The sequence below is a fragment of the Bufo bufo genome, chromosome 5 (assembly GCF_905171765.1).
Source record: "Bufo bufo chromosome 5, aBufBuf1.1, whole genome shotgun sequence".
Lineage (NCBI taxonomy): Eukaryota > Metazoa > Chordata > Amphibia > Anura > Bufonidae > Bufo > Bufo bufo.
Window position 1 is genome coordinate 440,073,554 of NC_053393.1, and position 18,877 is coordinate 440,092,430.

Below are 18,877 nucleotides of genomic sequence, written 5' to 3' on the forward strand. Positions count from 1 at the left end.
ATCCTGACATGAAAACAGGCATGTTCATGGAGCCCAGGGAGAATGTAGTGCAAAGAGATTTTACAGGTTCCATTGCATTCAATGGTAACTGTATAAATTCCTATACACTGAGCTCCCCAGAGATGGTGGCTGCTGGCAGCCAGTTTAATAATATATTGTGTGGTAAGCAGGAGATTTATCAATGTATTTTTCTCAGTTGCCTGGTGTAAATACATTGACAAATATGGTATTCAGAAAGCGCCATCTTTATGAAGCACCTATTCCACTTGAAATCGAGGTCTGGTAAAGTGGGTGAGACAGCTGGCAACTCAGAATAAAATTCCTCCACTTAAGAAAATCAGCAGAAATGTCATGGGGTAGTTTGGGGGCTTATACTAACTTTTGCTATGGTGCTCTATGATAACAGTATCTGCCCCTGGTTGTCTCCATTGATCCTTGTTTGCTTTTCTTGCTGAGATAATACTGTTTATCCACATGATCACTGCAGCCATTCACTCAACAGCACAAGGCTGCTGAATCCAGGGACTGGCTGCAGCATTCATGTGGATGTACATAATCTGATCGCTGCTGTATAAGAACTCCTGAACTGAACGCTGAACAATGTTTTTTCATGTAGTAGCCACTAGGTGGGGCTCAGTGCAAAGAGATCAATGGTAAGTATATACATTCTTATACACTAAGCTCCCCCTGGTGGTGGCTGCAGGCAAACAACTTTGGAATAGAAAAGAAGCAGATTTATCAGTGTATTTATGCCATTTGTCTGATGTAAATATATTTAAAAAATATGATGTTCAGAATGAGGTCCATAGTTCCACTTTTTCCTGCTATAGAAGACGGAATAAGGGTACTTTCACACTAGCGTTTTTCTTTTCCGGCATAGAGTTCCGTCCTAGGGGCTCTGTACCGGAAAAGAACTGATCAGGCATATCCCCATGCATTCTGAATGGAGAGCAATCCGTTCAGGATGCATCAGGATGTCTTCAGTTCAGTCTTTTTGACTGTTTAGGACGGAGATAATACCGCAGCATGCTATGGTTTTATCCCAGGCCAAAAATCCGGAACACTTGCCGGAATGCCGGATCTGGCATTTTTTTTACATAGGAATGTATTAGTGCCGGATCCGGCATTCAAAATACCGCAATGCCGAGTCCGTCCTTCCAGTCTGTGCATGCGCACACCGAAAAAAAATCAGAAAAAAATAAATGCTGGATCCGTTTTTCCGGATGACACCTGAAAGACGGATCCGGCATTTCAATGCATTTGTAAGACGGATCAGGATCCTGATCCGTCTTACAAATGCCATCAGTTGGCATATACGTTTTGACGGTTCGCCGGAACTGCCTGCCGGATTCCTCTGCCGAAAGTGTGAAAGTACCCCAAGAGCTTAAGGTGGAGGGCAACGTTTTTATTACAATTTTTTAAACAAAACTTTCTTCTACATAAGAGAAAAATGTACATTAGTTCAGAGAGCATGCCTTTTAATTAATTAGATGCATCTCTGGCCCTTGGTGCGCCGGAACCTCAAATCTACGCCAGCTATTATTATTATCCAGAAATACGCCTATATTAGGAGTATTTGTGGCGCAGATTGCGGCGCAATGGTTGGTCTGCGACTTTTCCCCACTCACACCAGGTCTAAAAAAGCGGGTGTGGTGTGGGCGGGGAAGGGGACAGGCCGACAGGCCCGTATCATTGACCATTTTCTACGCCTGTTTCCGCTAAAGCCCCACCTATATTCTCACCATTTTAGAAAAGTGGTGCGCAGCTAAAAAAAATAAACACAAATCATGGCGCAAATATTCCGTGCGCCATAATCTGCAACTCTTTTATGCCACAATAGTGGCATAAAAGGTTTGATAAATGTCCCCCACCGTGTCCATGATATTTTTATTCATGCTCGGCACGAGAGTACAGGTTATTGTAAATATCATAATTCTACTAATGTGTTTATATCAATGTTCTGACCTATAGATATACTACATATTATCTTGATGATCCATTATGGTTTTACAAGTTGTAAAAAATTTCTCTCCATGATTTTCGGATATGAGAAAAATGTCAGGTTGGTGACCCGATACTGCCCACGTATCTGTTACACGCCCAGTGGTCGGTCCTCATTATTTTGATCATGCAGACATAAAAATGTTCATTAATTATTGTGAAATATCAGAAAGCTCATAAAATCAAAGTGACTTTATAGCATTAAAAATATTAAAATAATTAGCGTTATTAGTGTTGAGCTAATTCAGGGAATTTCAGGGAAAATTTGATTTGCTTCAAAGCCAAATTTTCTCGTGCTTCATGGTAGCTAATCGATTTTCCCTGAAATGGTGTTAAAAATAACAAAAATCCTACTTACCTCATCCATCTGATCGCGAAGAGCCGGCCACCGCCATCTTGGTTGAAGATCCCGCCTGAAATCCCGTGGGCGGTGACGTATTGTCATCATCACGCTAGTCGACATGATGACGCCATCATGGGCTGCATGAGATTTTGCGTTAGATCTTCAATCAAGATGTCGGCGGCCGGCTCTTCACAATCAAATGGATGAGGTAAGTAGGATTTTCTTTTATTTTTTATTTTATTTTACACTTTAATATTAATGTCAGATGCCGCGATCAGCGATGAACGAGGCATCTGAGGGGTACAATGACGGGGGGTGGCGCAATCACCGCTCCCTGTCATTGCACCTGCTACTTACAAAGAAATGCGCTTTGTGATGAAGTAAGGCTCTTTCCGTCATAGGATCTCAATAGCGCCGGAAAACGCTTCCGTTTTGTCCCCATTCGTCGGCACCGGAATGCATTCCGTTCCGTTTCATTGCGTTCCCGTGACGCACACAAAAACGCTTCAAGCTGCGTTTTTGAGTGCATCCTGGGATGTGGAGCAAGACGGATCCGTCATGACTCACAATGTAAGTCAATGGCGACGGATCCGTTTTCTCGGACACAAAAGAAAACGGATCCGCCCACCATTGACTTACAATGGTTTTTAGCGCCAGATCCGTCTTGGCTATTTTAGAGATAATAAAACCGGATCCATTCAGAACGGACGCAGACGGTTGTATTATTATGACGGAAGTGTTTTTGCTGATCCACGACGGATCCAGCAAAAACGCTGGCGTGAAATTCGCCTAATTCGTCACAAAGCTAATTCTCTTGTAAAATTCTGCGAAGCAGCTGAATGGAATTTTCGAATACTTCGCTCATCTCTAATCGTTATGGTTAAAAAGTGTCCTGAAAAGAAATTACATTTATAAAGAAAAAATTACGTTTTTTGCAGTATTTTTCAAATCATAAATTAATGAAATAATAATAATAATACTAATAATAATACTAATAATAATAATAATAATAATAATAAAATAAAAAAAAAATACAAAACAGGTATATGTTCTATAGAAAGCAAAAAGCAAATCAACATATGTATATTTGGTGTAAAAACAATGCATTGCCCTATTATCCAGGTGGAGAAGCATTTTGCTTCCCGGGGGCACAGTGACAGTGGAGGACATGAAGGTCACCTTCCTGGCGGGTATTACTATGGGGCAGGTAAGTGGTCATTCCTGGCAGGGATTTGGCGGTGACGCCGTGGTTTATGGCTCCTGAGGTAAAAATACGTCCCAGCCGTGTGTGAGTTATATATATACCAGCAGAGCAGCAGGCTGTGGGGCTGCCATTGAGAACGTCCTCCGTGCGGACGGACACAGGAGGGTCACACTGACATGTACTGACAGGGAGGCTGGACCGGAGCATCAGAGGCGCCCACTCACAGCCACCCTGAAGGTGGCAGACACAGCAGGCAGCACCAAGACACCCACCCACCCACTGGGTGGAGGCAGCAGGGTGCACACTGGCACACTCACTCACTACTGCAGTGCACACACATCCCCTCAGCCTGCCAGCATGCCTGTGCTCAGACTCGTGGCAATGGGATTTTACTTCCAGCTGTTCTTCTGCTTCATCCTCTCCCAGACTTCCTTCATGAGCAGCGTCTTCCCAATCCCTGCAGGTAAAATGAGCAGTTTTCTGTTATTTTCTATGCATGTGCCATCCCTCCTGACCCCCATGCTGTGCACTGCATGTTCACTTCTATTTTGGTCTGGGGTAGCCAGAGATTAGGATCAGGAAGGACAATTATCTCTATTAATAAACCTATTACAAAGTGAAGTGCAGCCTAGACCGGGGCGATTTCTGATAAGGCTTATGAGAAGTGCCCCCATTTTATAAACCAGTCATCATAAGCCATGCAGGGGGGGGTGATCATAGATCTGTGATGGGTTATATCATGTAATATACAGTGTATTCTCCGGAATATCATCTGTGTCCTATCTGCAGTGATTATCATATTGGAAGGATTATGTAAGGCTGATAAACCCCTGTGGGAAACTCATCCAACTGTAACATATTTCATAGCAATGGACTGAAATGATATTGACTGCACACAAAAAATAAAAGAAAAAAAATGTGTATATATATATATATATATATATAATGAAAAAAATAGGCAGCACTCCGATTCAACAGTGAAAAGAGTGGATTTTTCTTTATTCTCCCAAGCTGGTGCATCCAAAAAACATCTACTTTTTTCACTGTTGGATTGGAGTGCTGCCTCTTTTTTAAAAATCATATATATATATATATATATAAGTTTTTATTTTTTTGTGTGTGCAGTCAATATTATTTCTTTTATTTTTTTTAATTTTTTTTACATCTTTTGTAATTTTGAAGAGTGCTGCTTTTTCTTTCATCTATCTATCTATCTATCTATCTATCTATCTATCTATCTATCTAATCTATCTATCTTTTATCTATATCGGTATACATAGTAAAAGACATGGATTAAAATAGTGTAATTCATCAGTCAGAATGGATGATATATTACATTACAGAAGAGCACAAGCTAATTCCCTTCTATACTGGAAGTCCAGCGGATTCACTGCAGAAATTTCTGCATCTGAAAAACCCTTCCCATATGTACATGCAGACGGGGTTCTTTCTGCAGCAGGTACATGGATTTCTGCAAGGCCTAATCAGATGAATGGGTGGGTTTAGGTGGGTGTAAGGACGCTTTGCACCGCAGTCCATGATCTTAGGGGGTGTTTCACATATTAGTAACTCTTGGGGATAGTGATTGATCAGAACTGCTGATACATGTTGCAATGATCACTATGATCAGAGTGAGGGGGGGGGGGGGGCAGCATCCTATTTTACTGATGGACTTTGATTTTCCTTTGTGCACAGTGTAAATGAGCCTCCCTATTGTGAATCATCAGGGCCACAGTTTGTTTGGGGTTAAATTTGTGATGATGGACCACACGTAATACTACACATATTCTAGTACAATGTGTGCCAAATTAATGACATGGGTTAGACAGATTTGCAATATGTACAGAAAAGGGGAGCTGAAGAGCAACGCCAAATTTAAGAAAGATATGAGGCGTTTTTGTGTCATATTGGTGCCGGCTATAAAGTGTCGTGCGTCTAAAATACGTTGGGAGTTTCCCATTTATCACGCCATGTAAAAGCCATTTGTGCCGACTTGTAAATTTATGCACCCTACGACCATATGAAAAATAAAATAAAAAACAAGCCCCATTGGCTGGAGAGTGATGGGGTATCAAGTCTTGATTATCGTAGATCGTTTGATGAATTACACCTAATGGACTGGTTCTTTGTATGAAATTACAAATCTGAAAACACAAAGTATTAGTCTATTACCATAATCTAGTTATTCTTTACTATAGGTTGTCTCATTCCCCCAGTGTCAGCCTTCATTCTGCTACTGATGACATTTCTCGTTAGATTGTAGCAATGAGATATCATGTCATGGATGGAACAAATTGTTACCAAGCACCAATATCTATTTACAGGGAGCCTGTCGCCATGAAAATGCAGTGTAATCTGCAGGCAGTATTTTATAGAGCAGGAGGAGCTGAGCAGATTGTAGGAAACAATTCAGTATCATTTATAATCTAGTCATTTAAACCTCTGCTCTTTTTATGCTTAGGAGTCAAGTGGGCGGTCCTACTCAGTGATTGACAGCCTTCCCTGTATGCTTAGTCATGCAGATGTAGCTGTCAATCACTGACTGGCACCACCCACGTGACTCCTAAGCGTAACAGAGCAGAGGTTTAAATGTATAAATTACAAGTTATACTGAATCTTTTCCCACAAATCTATGGTATATACAGTATCAGTCTGCTCAGCTCCTCCTGCTCTATAACCTGCTGCCTGCAGATTTCATGCTGACAGTTTCCTTTAATATTTCTGTTTTATTGGAGTCATACCTGGATAATAACTTAGTGTTTTCAGCTATATTCCTAGAAAGTATTTTTTTCTGTTCTATATTTCATAGGAATACAACAGTTCTGTGTGTTTATGGTTTTACTAGGCTTTTAGTCATCACTTCCAGTAAAACCGACCACCAGGGCACACCAATAAGGCTTCCATTACAAAGAGAATTTGGGCTTTAGTTGGTTAATTATGTTTGTAAAATGCTAAAACTTAGTGATTGCCTTTCACGATGTTGTTTGTAGTAGTTGTATTGTAGGTGGGGATGATTATATTATAATACAGTCTATTGAGCATTGGATGTTCTCTAACGTGTGAGGATGAACAGCATGTCGGATCCGTCTTGCCGCTAGTGACAGGCTGCCGGAATAAAACTACGACATGTCTGACATTTATTCCGGCAGCCTCTCGCCGTGCGCTGCCGGGTTTCCGCCGGAACTCCGCCCCCATTATAGTCAATGGGGACAGAGCGGCAGTCCGGAGGCACATGGTGACTAGCGGCAGGACCGATCTGACAGGCTGTTCACCCGACAGTGTGAAAGTAGCCTAATCTATCAATTAAGTACTGATTGAGAAAGTCCAACTAGAAATATGCCGAAAGTTAACATGTCTATAAACATAGCCACTTTTTATCACCACCAGGCATAGCTGTGTACCCAGGTTGTGTGTTCTTATGGAATCTGCACAAATACCATTGCTTATAGCCTTTAAAGGAATTTTTTAGGGAATCCTTATAAAAGTTCATGCCCTTGGAAAGCAACAAACACAGTAGGGAATGGGTGAATGCATGACTGTCATTGTCACCTGTCTTTCTGCGGAAGTGTTGTGGTGTGTACCACGTTCAGTCACAGTATTTCCATAGGGCACATACCTGCCACAGGGCTGGAATCGGGTGTAGGGGGACTCAGGGGTGCTGCAGTGAGTTGCTCTCTAAAGTTCCCAAAATGTACCTAAATATGCCATCAGATGGGATAGAAAGAGGAGCATTTGTTGAAAAGCAAGCAGTTCCAGGCTGCCTCCTGAAAGAGGGGTGAAAATGCGGAGGGAATCTCCAGAAAACCAAAGAGGTGGACACTCTGCAGGGTGCCACACTTTCTCATCACAGGTTTAGTGGTGGACACAGCTTAGAAACTTCAAAATGTCTCTAGTCTAGGGCAAGATAGAAATAAAAACATTCAGCTACTATTCTGACCAATGCATTAATAAAATACAGACTAGATAAAAATTGTATAGCTATGAATTATATAAAAAAGGAAAATCAGACATCATATATTACATAATATCTCTATAACAAAGCTAGAACCAGCCCTGTACTTCACATGGATCCAGAGCTCCCCTCATTCACTGCTCCAATTCCTCTCTTCATGCTGGCAGCTCAGGGGTATGTCCTTTCTGCTGCAGCTCTCTCCCTGTAAGGTTATATTTACACGGTGGAATCTGACGCTTTCGATAACTGATACGTTCTCTGTGGCAGAAACTGCTGCGGCTTCAGCTGCGGTTGTTCACCTTGAGTGCTGCAGACCCGAACACAGCTTAGCTCTATTGAATGGAGCTAATCTACAAGCGGACATCCGCAGTAGCGTCCGTCCGGACACCATAGCAAAAAGGGACATGTCCCTTCGTCATGTGATTTTAAACCATAGCCCTGTAAACTACATTGCTGCCTTCTATTGAAAACAATGGGAGTCGATGAAATTTTGGTGCAATATCCGTGCCAAAATTCTGCTGTGCGAATGGCCCTGTAACAACTTCTAACAGTAGATAGGACTGGTCACATTTGAAGGATGGAACTGAGCATGGGTGACCACCTCAGTAGGTGGACATGCACATTACTATACAGATTAATCATTAATTATAAACGAAGTAAGGAGAAAATCTCGCAACTGGAGAATTTTTTTTAACACAAAGTAAATTACAAAAGTAACTAGTTTTTAATAAATTTATATTTAAATAATATGCAGAGGCTTGTACCAGTTATATAGAAAAAAATATTGATATTTTGTGAATCGCTCCAACATAAATGTCTGTTTCAAAAAAGGCTTAGGAGACTCATAAAGTACTGCATGTATCATTGGAGGAATCCCTTTTCGCACTAACAAGGGGAGATATATAAAATGAGATTCCCTGTGGTTCCTGCTGACACCTACTATATTGACTCTGTTCCTATCCACTATCAGTATGAACAGACCCCAAAGGTAGGTGAGTTCATAAGCAGGAATACCTAGAGTCCTGTCTAGCCCTATAGGACCCTGGTACAAGACTAGACTGCCTGTTCCTCCAAAAGGAAGGACGAACAGGAGTCAACTTCAGACCTAATACAAACAATAGGAAAATGCAACACACAGAACCAAAACAAAATACAAATGGGAAAGGAAAGACTTAACTTCAAAGGGGCTATGGAAGCACCAGGAACTCAGCCGAGATCCAACCACAAACTATCCACAGGCACAGAAGCTATAAACCGCACAGCATTGTGGGAGAAGCAACCATAAATAAGGAAGGTTAAATGACCACATTAGCAACACCTGGAGGCAAGGGGTGTGGCCATAACCAGAAACAACACAGACGCCTATTGCACCACGTGTTGCCAGTCTCCCAGATCTCCTGCCACTCACTGTCGCCGGGACGTCCGTATGTCTTGGTACGTCCGTAACAAGAGATTGCTGTTTATCATTAGCATTTCCTAAGATATTCATCTTGTGCGTTATCTATATATACAAAATGACATGTAATATGAAGAAATATGTATAAGGGCTCATGCACACAGCCTTTGCCTGTCTGTTCCGTGCATTAGCGATGCACGGGCAACATCCAAGCGGTTTCTGCAGACGGATGCTGACCCATTCAACTTGTGATCCATCCACACCGTAAAAAAATAAAACATGTTCTACTTTTTTGGGGTGCAGAGGCAATGAGAGAAACCCCACGGAAGCACTCCATAGTCACACCTTCCGGATCCATTCAAGTGAAAGGGTCCTCATCTGTGATGAGGTGCATAAAAAAACGTCCGGGGCCCGTAAATTTGCGGACCCGCTGTTTGCAGTGCAAGTTTACATGTTCGTGTGCATGAGCCCTAAAGTTCATTCTACAGTTTTGGCAGCTCTTCAGACCTCTTCTACTGCAGATGTTAAATTGGGCTAGCTGCAGAAGAACAAGATAATTGGTATCTGCAGGAGCTGCCGCCGCGCAGTGATTCTGTGTTTGTTAAACAAGTATTAATAATCATTATAATCCTTACAGATTAGAAACAAAGCTAGAAAGCAGGAGGATGTGACAACAACATAAACCAGAAAGACAGTGATTAGGCTCTGTTCACAACACAGTACAAGCCTACATTTGTCATATATACTCCAAATGTATCCATAGGGTTCTGGTTACCCGATGAAGGCCAAAGGAGTGGCCATCAGGTGTGTGATGGCCTGGTATTTTTTGGTATACATTTTGTTGCCTTATGGAATAGCATAGTAGACTACACTATTCCATACATAGGTACATTAAAAAAATGTACACCTATTATTGACATTTCCCAATATGTACCTAAACTGTGTAATTTGTTGCAGCCGTACATTGGTATATGTTGGGAAATACTCACAAGGTATATTTCGAACATGAGGGGTTCTCCAGACTACAGATATCGATGACCTATCCTCAGACACCTGGAACCTCCACCAAGCAGCTGTTTTGGGCTGCCATAGTATCAGAGACTAACCGCGTATGGAATGGAATAGGTGCAGTAGATGCAGTACTCCAGCACAGGCACTACACAGTGTACGGACCTGTCAGCCTCCAGCTGTGTACACTGTAAAGTTTCTGGTACCCCAACAGAACAAAACAGTTGATCGGTCAGGGGTGCCCACAACTATCTGATATTGATGACCTATCCTAGGGATAGGTCGTCACTCATCAGTATTTGTAGCCCGGAGAACCCCTTTAACTTTAAAGGGTTGTCTGTGTTCAGAGCTTCTATCTAGCAGTGTTGCCAGTGACGGAACCGGCACTGATGGGCGGGCTTTAGCGCTGTCTTAGCAGTTTTACGGGCTAGGGCAGCGCTAAAGCCCGCCCATTAGTGTCAGTGACGGCACTGGGCTCACTGCTAGGCGGAAGCCTCTGCCTAGCTTACCAATGGAGAGCTTGGTGCGTCACTGGATCTCCAGAAAAAGCCCTTGCCCTGCGCGATTTAGAGCAGGACAAGGGAGAGCATCGCAGCTGCTCATGTGAGAGGGGCTGGGTAGGGGAAGAAGGGGATATGTCCGGGTTCATCTCTGAAGCCAGACAACCCCTTTAAGTGAACAGCGCTAATATCTACAAACAGTACAAGGGGATCTGTAAGCTGTTTTATTTGGGAATATGGTTTATTATTATATTACACTGCAGGGGATATAACAGCACAAAACATTTCATGGAATTTATCATCAGGGTAATAGTTAAAATCAGTTTTCCTTGTCTGTGTTGTTGTATTTGGCATCAAATTTAGCTAAACATCACACTAAATTTGGCACATCTTTAAACTTAAAGGGAACCTGTCATCAATTTTATGCTGACCTCACTGAGGGCAGCATAAAATAGTGACAGAAATGCTGATTTCAGCAGTGTGTCACTCATGAACTAAAAGTAAGTGGTTGCCGAGAACCAGCATCATCATTGCAGCCCAGGCCTCGAAACGAGTCAAATCTACTTGAGAAGGAAAAAACATCACAATTATTGGGGAAATTTCATCCTGCATTTTTTCTCTAGAAAACTAGATAGAAGACTGTCAGTCATCAGCAGGTGAGCGGGAGAGCAGGAATTCATGAATAACCAGGACTCTTCTCAGGTGGTCATGAATCTTTTCCAGTCTGCAATAATTGTGATGTTGGTTCTCGGCAACTACTTACTTTTAACTTATAAATGACAGACCGCTGAAATCTACTCATTTGTCTCTACTTTATACTGCCGTTGGTATGGGCAGCATTAAAGAGAATTATATAAATGTTTGGAGGAAAACATAGTATTCTTCCAGTTAAAAATGAAACATTGGTTATCACAGTGTGTGTGTCTTATCTATGTACACATTATAAAAGCTTTTTGCTCCCTAGATTCGCTGAGACAGTAATAAGGTACACATTTTTATTTCTACATTTTTTACGGACAGTCTGGTATCCTACTGAGTTTTCATCACTTTAAAGATGTTTAGTTTGAAAAACCCATTTTCAATACACAATTGTAGCACTAGAACAAAGGAGAAATGAAGCCGAGTGGGTACAAAGAGCATCTCTCTATTATGTCGGCATTCCATGCCCACTGCTGCCCTGCTACTTCAGATGGGCTCAGGCACTGCTCCAACCACCCTGTCTGTCGCAGTTTGTTCCTGTTTTCTGCCCATGTACCGACCTTTGCGTCTTTACTGCATTCTGACCCACCTCTACCTAACCCGACCTGTGCCTATTTACCTTAGTGATCCTCTGCTGCCAGCCCTGACCTCGGACCTGTTTCACATATTTGCATGAACGCTGCCTGCCCTAACTTTTGCCTGTTATTGACTGTCAGTTTTGCCTGATCCCTTGGTTTTCAGCACTCATGTCTCTGACCCCCGTGGGTCAGCTGTCAGCCACATTAGGACTACTTCAAGAGGTAGCAGTCTGGTGGCTCCCCTGCAGTGAAGTTCATATTCCTGTACAGGTGCTAAAGAGTGAGTGCCAGAAGACTGCCAGGATAACGCTCTTAGGTTTATCCCTAAATCAAACTGGTTGGTTGACACAGTGGTTCAACACCCACTGCCGTAGCAGTTTGTTCAGACCATGGAACTCGCTGACTCACCCTATATAGGCCTGCCTGAGATAAACAGAGATATATAGACATAAGAGATGTCCACTCAGCATGGCTTCCAGGAGCAACTGCTACATTATCTGCATATCATATCTGGTGCCTCCATCTTGCATCTCCCATGTCCTCCAGGTATCCCAAGTTGTGTTATGAATTCCCGAACCAGTGCAGCATACACTTTGAGGTACTTCATCACCAGTTTACTATTGACTTGTCTAAGATAGCATTTCTGGTCTCCCTCCTGTCTGGTGAATCACTTGCCTGGGACACTCTTTTGTAAAAATGAAGCAACCGTCTGACAAGCAATATTCAAGATTTCCTGGCTACCTTCCGTAAGGTCCTCAAAGACTAGCCATACTTCTGCAGCATCATCTCTTTTGCACCTCATGGTCAGCCAGTATGCTATACAGGTCCGTACCCTGATCCTTTACAATGAAGCTCTTTTAGTAGCTTTTTGGTCTGTCAGGCCACATAAAAATAAACTGGCCGGTTGTGATGACCCATCTACCCTGGATAACCTGATTATACTGGCTTCCCGTGTGGATATTTATTTCAGAGAACACTTCAGGGAATCTGCATGTGAGGAGAGTATCTCATCATGTCCTCTGGTATAAGTAATACTCCTGCGGTTTTTCAAGAATTTGTTAATCATATTTTCCATGATCTCCTCCATACCTGTCTAGTAGTTTCCTTGGATGACATTTTGATTTTCTCTCCTGAGCTATCTACACACCGAAGATACATATGCACAGTTCTCTACCGCTTGAGGGAGAACAGACATGCGCTAAATTTGAAAAGACCTCTTTACTTACCGATGGAGACTGCAAAGCTGTCTGCTATATTGGACTGGCCGCACCCTTCAGGTCTGTTTGCTATCCAACAATTCCTTGGCTTCTCTAATTATTATAGAGAGGTCATTACACACTTTTCCACACTAACTGCTCCTATTTCAGCCCTTACTAGAAAGGGAATAAATGCCAAGGAATGGCCTCCTGAGCCTGAATCAGCATTCCAGTCCCTCAAGCCTTCTCCTCTCTATCAGTTGTATCTAAACAGTTCCTTCTGGAGGTGGACACCCTGTTTAGGAGCTGAGTTCCTCTGGCAAGATGCATTTCTGGGGATTCTTCTTTATGGCCTTCTCCGCAGCAAAGAGACATTACTTTGCATGCTTCAATTTCATCCTGCATTTTTTCCCAGATGGCAAAAATATTAAACCATTGCTCTTTCCTAATATTTTGATCCAGATGATCATACAGAGGAGTCCCAGCACATCATTGACCCTGTCCTCATTTTTTCCATAGCTCGTGTCCATTCAAAGGACATTCCACCTAGCAAGACATTTGTTCTTCTGGCCAAAAGAGAACAGGTCTTGACCTGGGGACAATACTCCAAAATTGCCAGTCATCCTGGTCTTCGCAAAACTGCAAATCTGATTACTCGATATTACTGGTGTCATATCTTAGCTAAAGACATTTGAGAATTTGTTGCACCCTACTTCTGCTTAGAACAAGTCTTCAAATCAAAAACCCGCCAGTGCCTGATGTCCCATGGCAACATATCTCCATGGATATTTGTCACCAACCTGCCTTTCACTTCTGTATGTACAGTAATCTTGGTGGTGGCCGATTTGATTCTTTAAGATGGCTTAATTCGTTCCTATTGCTGGTCCTCCATCTGCCAGCCAACTGTCCAAGCTGTTTGTGGAGCACATTTTCTGGTTACATAGGTTGTCTTTGCACATCCTTTCTGATTGAGGTGTCTAGTTTACTTCTGACTTTTGGAAAGCCATCTAACTAGACTTTACCCCTGCCTACCATCCACAATCCAATGGTCAAGTGAAGCATATCAGTCAAGTTCTCGTTAACTATCTGCTACACTTCACTTCTGCACGTCATGCTGACTAAGCTACTTTACTTCCCTGGATAGAATTTTCTTGCAATAATCATTCCAGTGAATTTTCCGGTAAGAGCTCTGTCTTCATTGTGTATGGTCGGCAATTAAGGGTCCCTCTTACTGTGACTGTCTCCTGTGGAGTTCCTGCAGCTGATTCCTCTATCTGTAACTTCTTAGATATGGCAAGACATCCCTTCTACAGTAGTATAAAGAAGCCTGCTGATCTCAGGCGCAGGACTCTGCCTCAGTTTCCTTCTGGAGATAAGATCTAGCTCTCCACAAAAAAACATTAGACTCATTAAACATAAGACTTAACCTTATACAAATTGGCATTCTGCTTTATTGGTCCATTTGAGGTGCTGAAACAGTTAAAGAGGGCTTGTCACCACAAAATGCAATGCAATCTGCAAGCAGCATGTTATACAGCAGGAGACACCGAGCAGATTGATATATAGTTTTGTGGGAATTTTTTTTTAAAACCTGTAATTTATACCGATGTAGTAGAGTTAACACTCATGGTTTCTTAGATTTCTGAGATGTGTTATCTAATCTAAGCAAACAGCTTAAATTTCTTTTCAATGGCTTTTGTTTCAAGATAACAGATGATTTAAGAAATTTGAGTTGAGTTTGAGTGCTAACCCTGCTACATCTGTACATTTATATATTTGCTTTTTCCACCTCCTATGAAGAGCTATCGGTATAGAAGAGAGGTGTTATCAGTGATTGATAGCATTGTGTTTATAAGTGTGCATACAGAGGTAGCTGTCAGTCTGTAAGGTTTAATAAACGGCATCCGTCCAGCCTGCAAGTTGATCCAGAGGAAGGCAAAAAAAAACATGAGGTAGAAGACAATTTTCCTTACTTTAGGGCAAAACATTCCTTCCCGACTCCAATCAGGCAATCAGAATAACTCCCTGGATAAAAGACCCTTCTGGAATGTAGTAACTATAACCTGTAATATTATTATACTCCAGAAATACATCCAGGCCCCTCTTGAACTCTTTTATTGTACTCACCATCACCAGCTCCTCAGGCAGAGAGTTCCATAGTCTCACTGCTCTTACCGTAAAGAATCCTCTTCTATGTTTGTGTACAAACCTTCTTTCCTCCAGACGCAGAGGATGTCCCCTCGTCACAGTCACAGTCCTGGGGATAAATAGATGATGGGAGAGATCTCTGTACTGACCCCTGATATATTTATACATATTAATTAGATCTCCCCTCAGTCGTCTTTTTTCTAAACTAAATAACCCCAATTTTGATAATCTTTCTGGGGACTGTAGTCTACCCGTTCCAGTTATTACTTTAGTTGCTGAACGCTCTCTAGTTGTGCTATGTCTTTCTTGTGCACAGGAGCCCAGAATTGTACACAATACTGTACCTCATGTCCGGTCTGACTAGTGATTTGTAAGTTTGACTAAGTTCTCATCACAGGCATCTATGCCCCTTTTGATGCAACCTATTATCTTATTGGCCTTGGCAGCAGCTGCCTGACACTGGTTTCTACAGCTTAGTTTGCTGTCCTCTAAAATTCCTAAGTCGTTTTCCATGTCAGTGTTATCCAGTGTTTTACCATTTAGTATGTACTGGTGACATGTATTGTTCCTTCCCATGTGCACAGCCTTACATTTATCAGTGTTAAACCTCCTCTGTCACTACTCTGCCCAAGCCTCCAATCTAGCCAGATCCATCTGTAACAGAAACTGAGATGAGGAGTGAGCCATCCAGTCCACAATGTCATCCTATATACACTCAGCTAAAGAATTATTAGGAACACCTGTTCTATTTCTCATTAATGCGATTATCTAGTCAACCAATCACATGGCAGTTGCTTCAATGCATTTAGGGGTATGGTCCTGGTCAACACAATCTCCTGAACTCCAAACTGAATGTCAGAATGGGAAAGAAAGGTGATTTAAGCAATTTTGAGCGTGGCATGGTTGTTGGTGCCAGACGGGCCGGTCTGAGTATTTCACAATCTGCTCAGTTACTGGGATTTTCACGCACAACCATTTCTAGGGTTTACAAAGAATGGTGTGAAAAGGGAAAAACATCCAGTATGCGGCAGTCCTGTGGGCAAAAATGCCTTGTGGATGCTAGAGGTCAGAGGAGAATGGGCCGACTGATTCAAGCTGATAGAAGAGCAACGTTGACTGAAATAACCACTTGTTACAACCGAGGTATGCAGCAAAGCATTTGTGAAGCCACAACACGCACAACCTTGAGGCGGATGGGCTACAACAGCAGAAGACCCCACCGGGTACCACTCATCTCCACTACAAATAGGAAAAAGAGGCTACAATTTGCACGAGCTCACCAAAATTGGACTGTTGAAGACTGGAAAAATGGTTTCTTGAACATGACAATGAGTTCACTGTACTAAAATAGCCCCCACAGTCACCAGATCTCAACCCAATAGAGCATCTTTGGGATGTGGTGGAACGGGAGCTTCGTGCCCTGGATGTGCATCCCTCAAATCTCCATCAACTGCAAGATGCTATCCTATCAATATGGGCCAACATTTCTAAAGAATGCTATCAGCACCTTGTTGAATCAATGCCACGTAGAATTAAGGCAGTTCTGAAGGCAAAAGGGGGTCCAACACCGTATTAGTATGGTGTTCCTAATAATTCTTTAGGTGAGTGTATGTCCTCAATAATCTGGCGCCTATCGAAAGCAAGGGAGAACTGGGGCCTGCTGCTACTACTACTGGTGCTGCTGCTGTTTACACTGCCATAGATTCAATTCTGAATCTCAGATAGCGAAGCGTGAGTCTTTCATTTTCTCTTCTGTTTTTCAGACATTTTATTATGAGACCTATAAATGTCACAGGTTTGGTACACAAATTATTAAATGGTAGGAAAATTGCCGGTGTTTTTTCCATAATTCACAGACAGATGCGAAATTAAACATCCCTCCTCTTGTACAGACACCATGCACACTGCTATTGACAATGAAGTGGAATGAATGCAGTTATTGCAGCATTATGCGTTAACTAAAACTGCAGGGTATCTTGATACAATACAGTGCATGGAATAAAACTGCTATATTAATGTAGTTATTACAGTCCAAAACATTCACAAAAACTGCAGGGTATCTTGACCAAATACAATGTGTGGAATGCAACTGCTATTAATATATTTATTGCCGCACAAAGCGTTAACTAAAAAAGCAAGGTATCTTGATGCCAAACATTGTGTGGAATGAAACTGCTATATTAATGTAGTTTTTACAGTACAAGTTAACTAAAACTGCAGGGTATCTTGACGCAATACAATTCTTGGAATGAAACTGCTATATTAATGCAGTTTTAGCAGCACGGAGGATACTTCCACAATAGCGGCAGCCTTCTCCGGCAGGCTGTTCTGGTGGGGGAACAGCCTGCTGAATTCGTGCTGCCGCTAGTGCACAGTGCCGCCGGAAGTCTGCTCAGGCCCCATTCAAACATGCCAAGAGGCAGCCGGAATAAAACTACAACATGTACGCGGCACACGTGCACTAGCGGCAGCACGAATCCGGCAGGCTGTTCACCCGCCGGAACAGCCAGCCGGAGAAGGCTGCCGCTAATGTTAAAGTAGCTTAAGTGTTAACTGTAATTGCACAGTATCTTGATGTAATACAATGTGTTTGCTGCCGAATTTTTGCTATTGATGCTGGTGCTGGAGATCCTGGCAGTAAGCATATGAAACACCTATGAATTGAACGTTGAGTTTTATTTTTTTTTTAACAAAAAACGCTCTGTTCATTTGCAGAAAAAAATAGGTTGTTGCAGGATTTTCATTGCAGAATTTGCAGTGCAACACGAACTTCTCAGTTGCCTTTCAGCTATATGAACTCTAAATGAACAATCCCTCCCTCTCTATGCTTTCCCTGAAAAAAAAAACCTGATCTACCTAGTTAAATATGTTCCTATACTATACCTATAATTTTCCTACCACACCTAGATTACTGGCTTCTGACTGTTATTGCTTTTTGGCAGACGCAGCCAATACGCATGCTCTCTGAATGCAAGCTGCACTTTAAATTGCGTGTCTCTATGGGCCAGAGGCTGAAGGAGTACTGAAGAAGGCTGTCTTTCAGTCTTTGATCCGATCAGTACAAGCCATCTCCCTCCATGGTCCATGTGATTCTCCATCTATATCTTTCCTGGTCATTTTCCTTGCCAATTTTGATTGTAAGATAATGAAGGCTCAGTTTTGCACAGTTCGTCCCAAACGATTTGCCAAAACGATTGGGACGAATCGTTTTGCAGTTGAATTTTTGTGAAATTCAGAACAAATCCGATTAGAATCAATTCACTCATCTCTACTGTGGTGGTTGCTGAAGGGGAACTGAAAACTTTCTGCTGGGCACCTCCTCTCATCTTATATTCCTTTGAAGAGGGCCTGTTTTCTTTGTGTTTTTCTGCACCATTGCTGGTAACTTAAATTTTTTTTTTACCAACAACCCTTCTTGTCTCTCTGCCCTATGTGAATATGTTATATTTGCTTCAGTCACTGAAAATACAAGGAAGTAAAGTAAAATTGAATATTGGGTTGAGGTGGCTGATTAGGATAAACATGGAAGGTGACGCTTCACATCCCTGACATTCAGTAAGTGGCAGGGTTACATGACATACATGTGCTGGGTCAGCACACAGGACACATCCACATGAAAACTATTTAAAAATAGGACTATTGGTGGAATAATTATTTTTATTGGGGTTATTATAGGAACTATATCACTTTGTGTATTCATATGGCTGCCTCTCTCTAGGTGATGTCATGTTGTTAATAAAGTTTACTGTAAAAAAACAAACAAATACAATACACACCGATCTTCTACGCAAACACTGAAAAACATGATGAAGCGGTGCTGCTGTAGACAGTAATACTGTATATACTGTATAT

General features: G+C 42.1%; 1 protein-coding gene across 1 annotated transcript in view; it reads left to right on the forward strand.

Annotated features, from left to right (window-relative positions):
- Positions 1-3,719: 3,719 nt before the first annotated feature.
- Positions 3,720-18,877, forward strand: part of COLQ (collagen like tail subunit of asymmetric acetylcholinesterase) — a 116,787-nt gene continuing 101,629 nt past the window's right edge. The window contains exon 1 of the mRNA XM_040433564.1: positions 3,720-4,011. Coding sequence (XP_040289498.1) covers positions 3,906-4,011 — 106 coding nt within the window. The 5' untranslated portion in view covers positions 3,720-3,905. The remainder of the gene's footprint in view (positions 4,012-18,877) is intronic.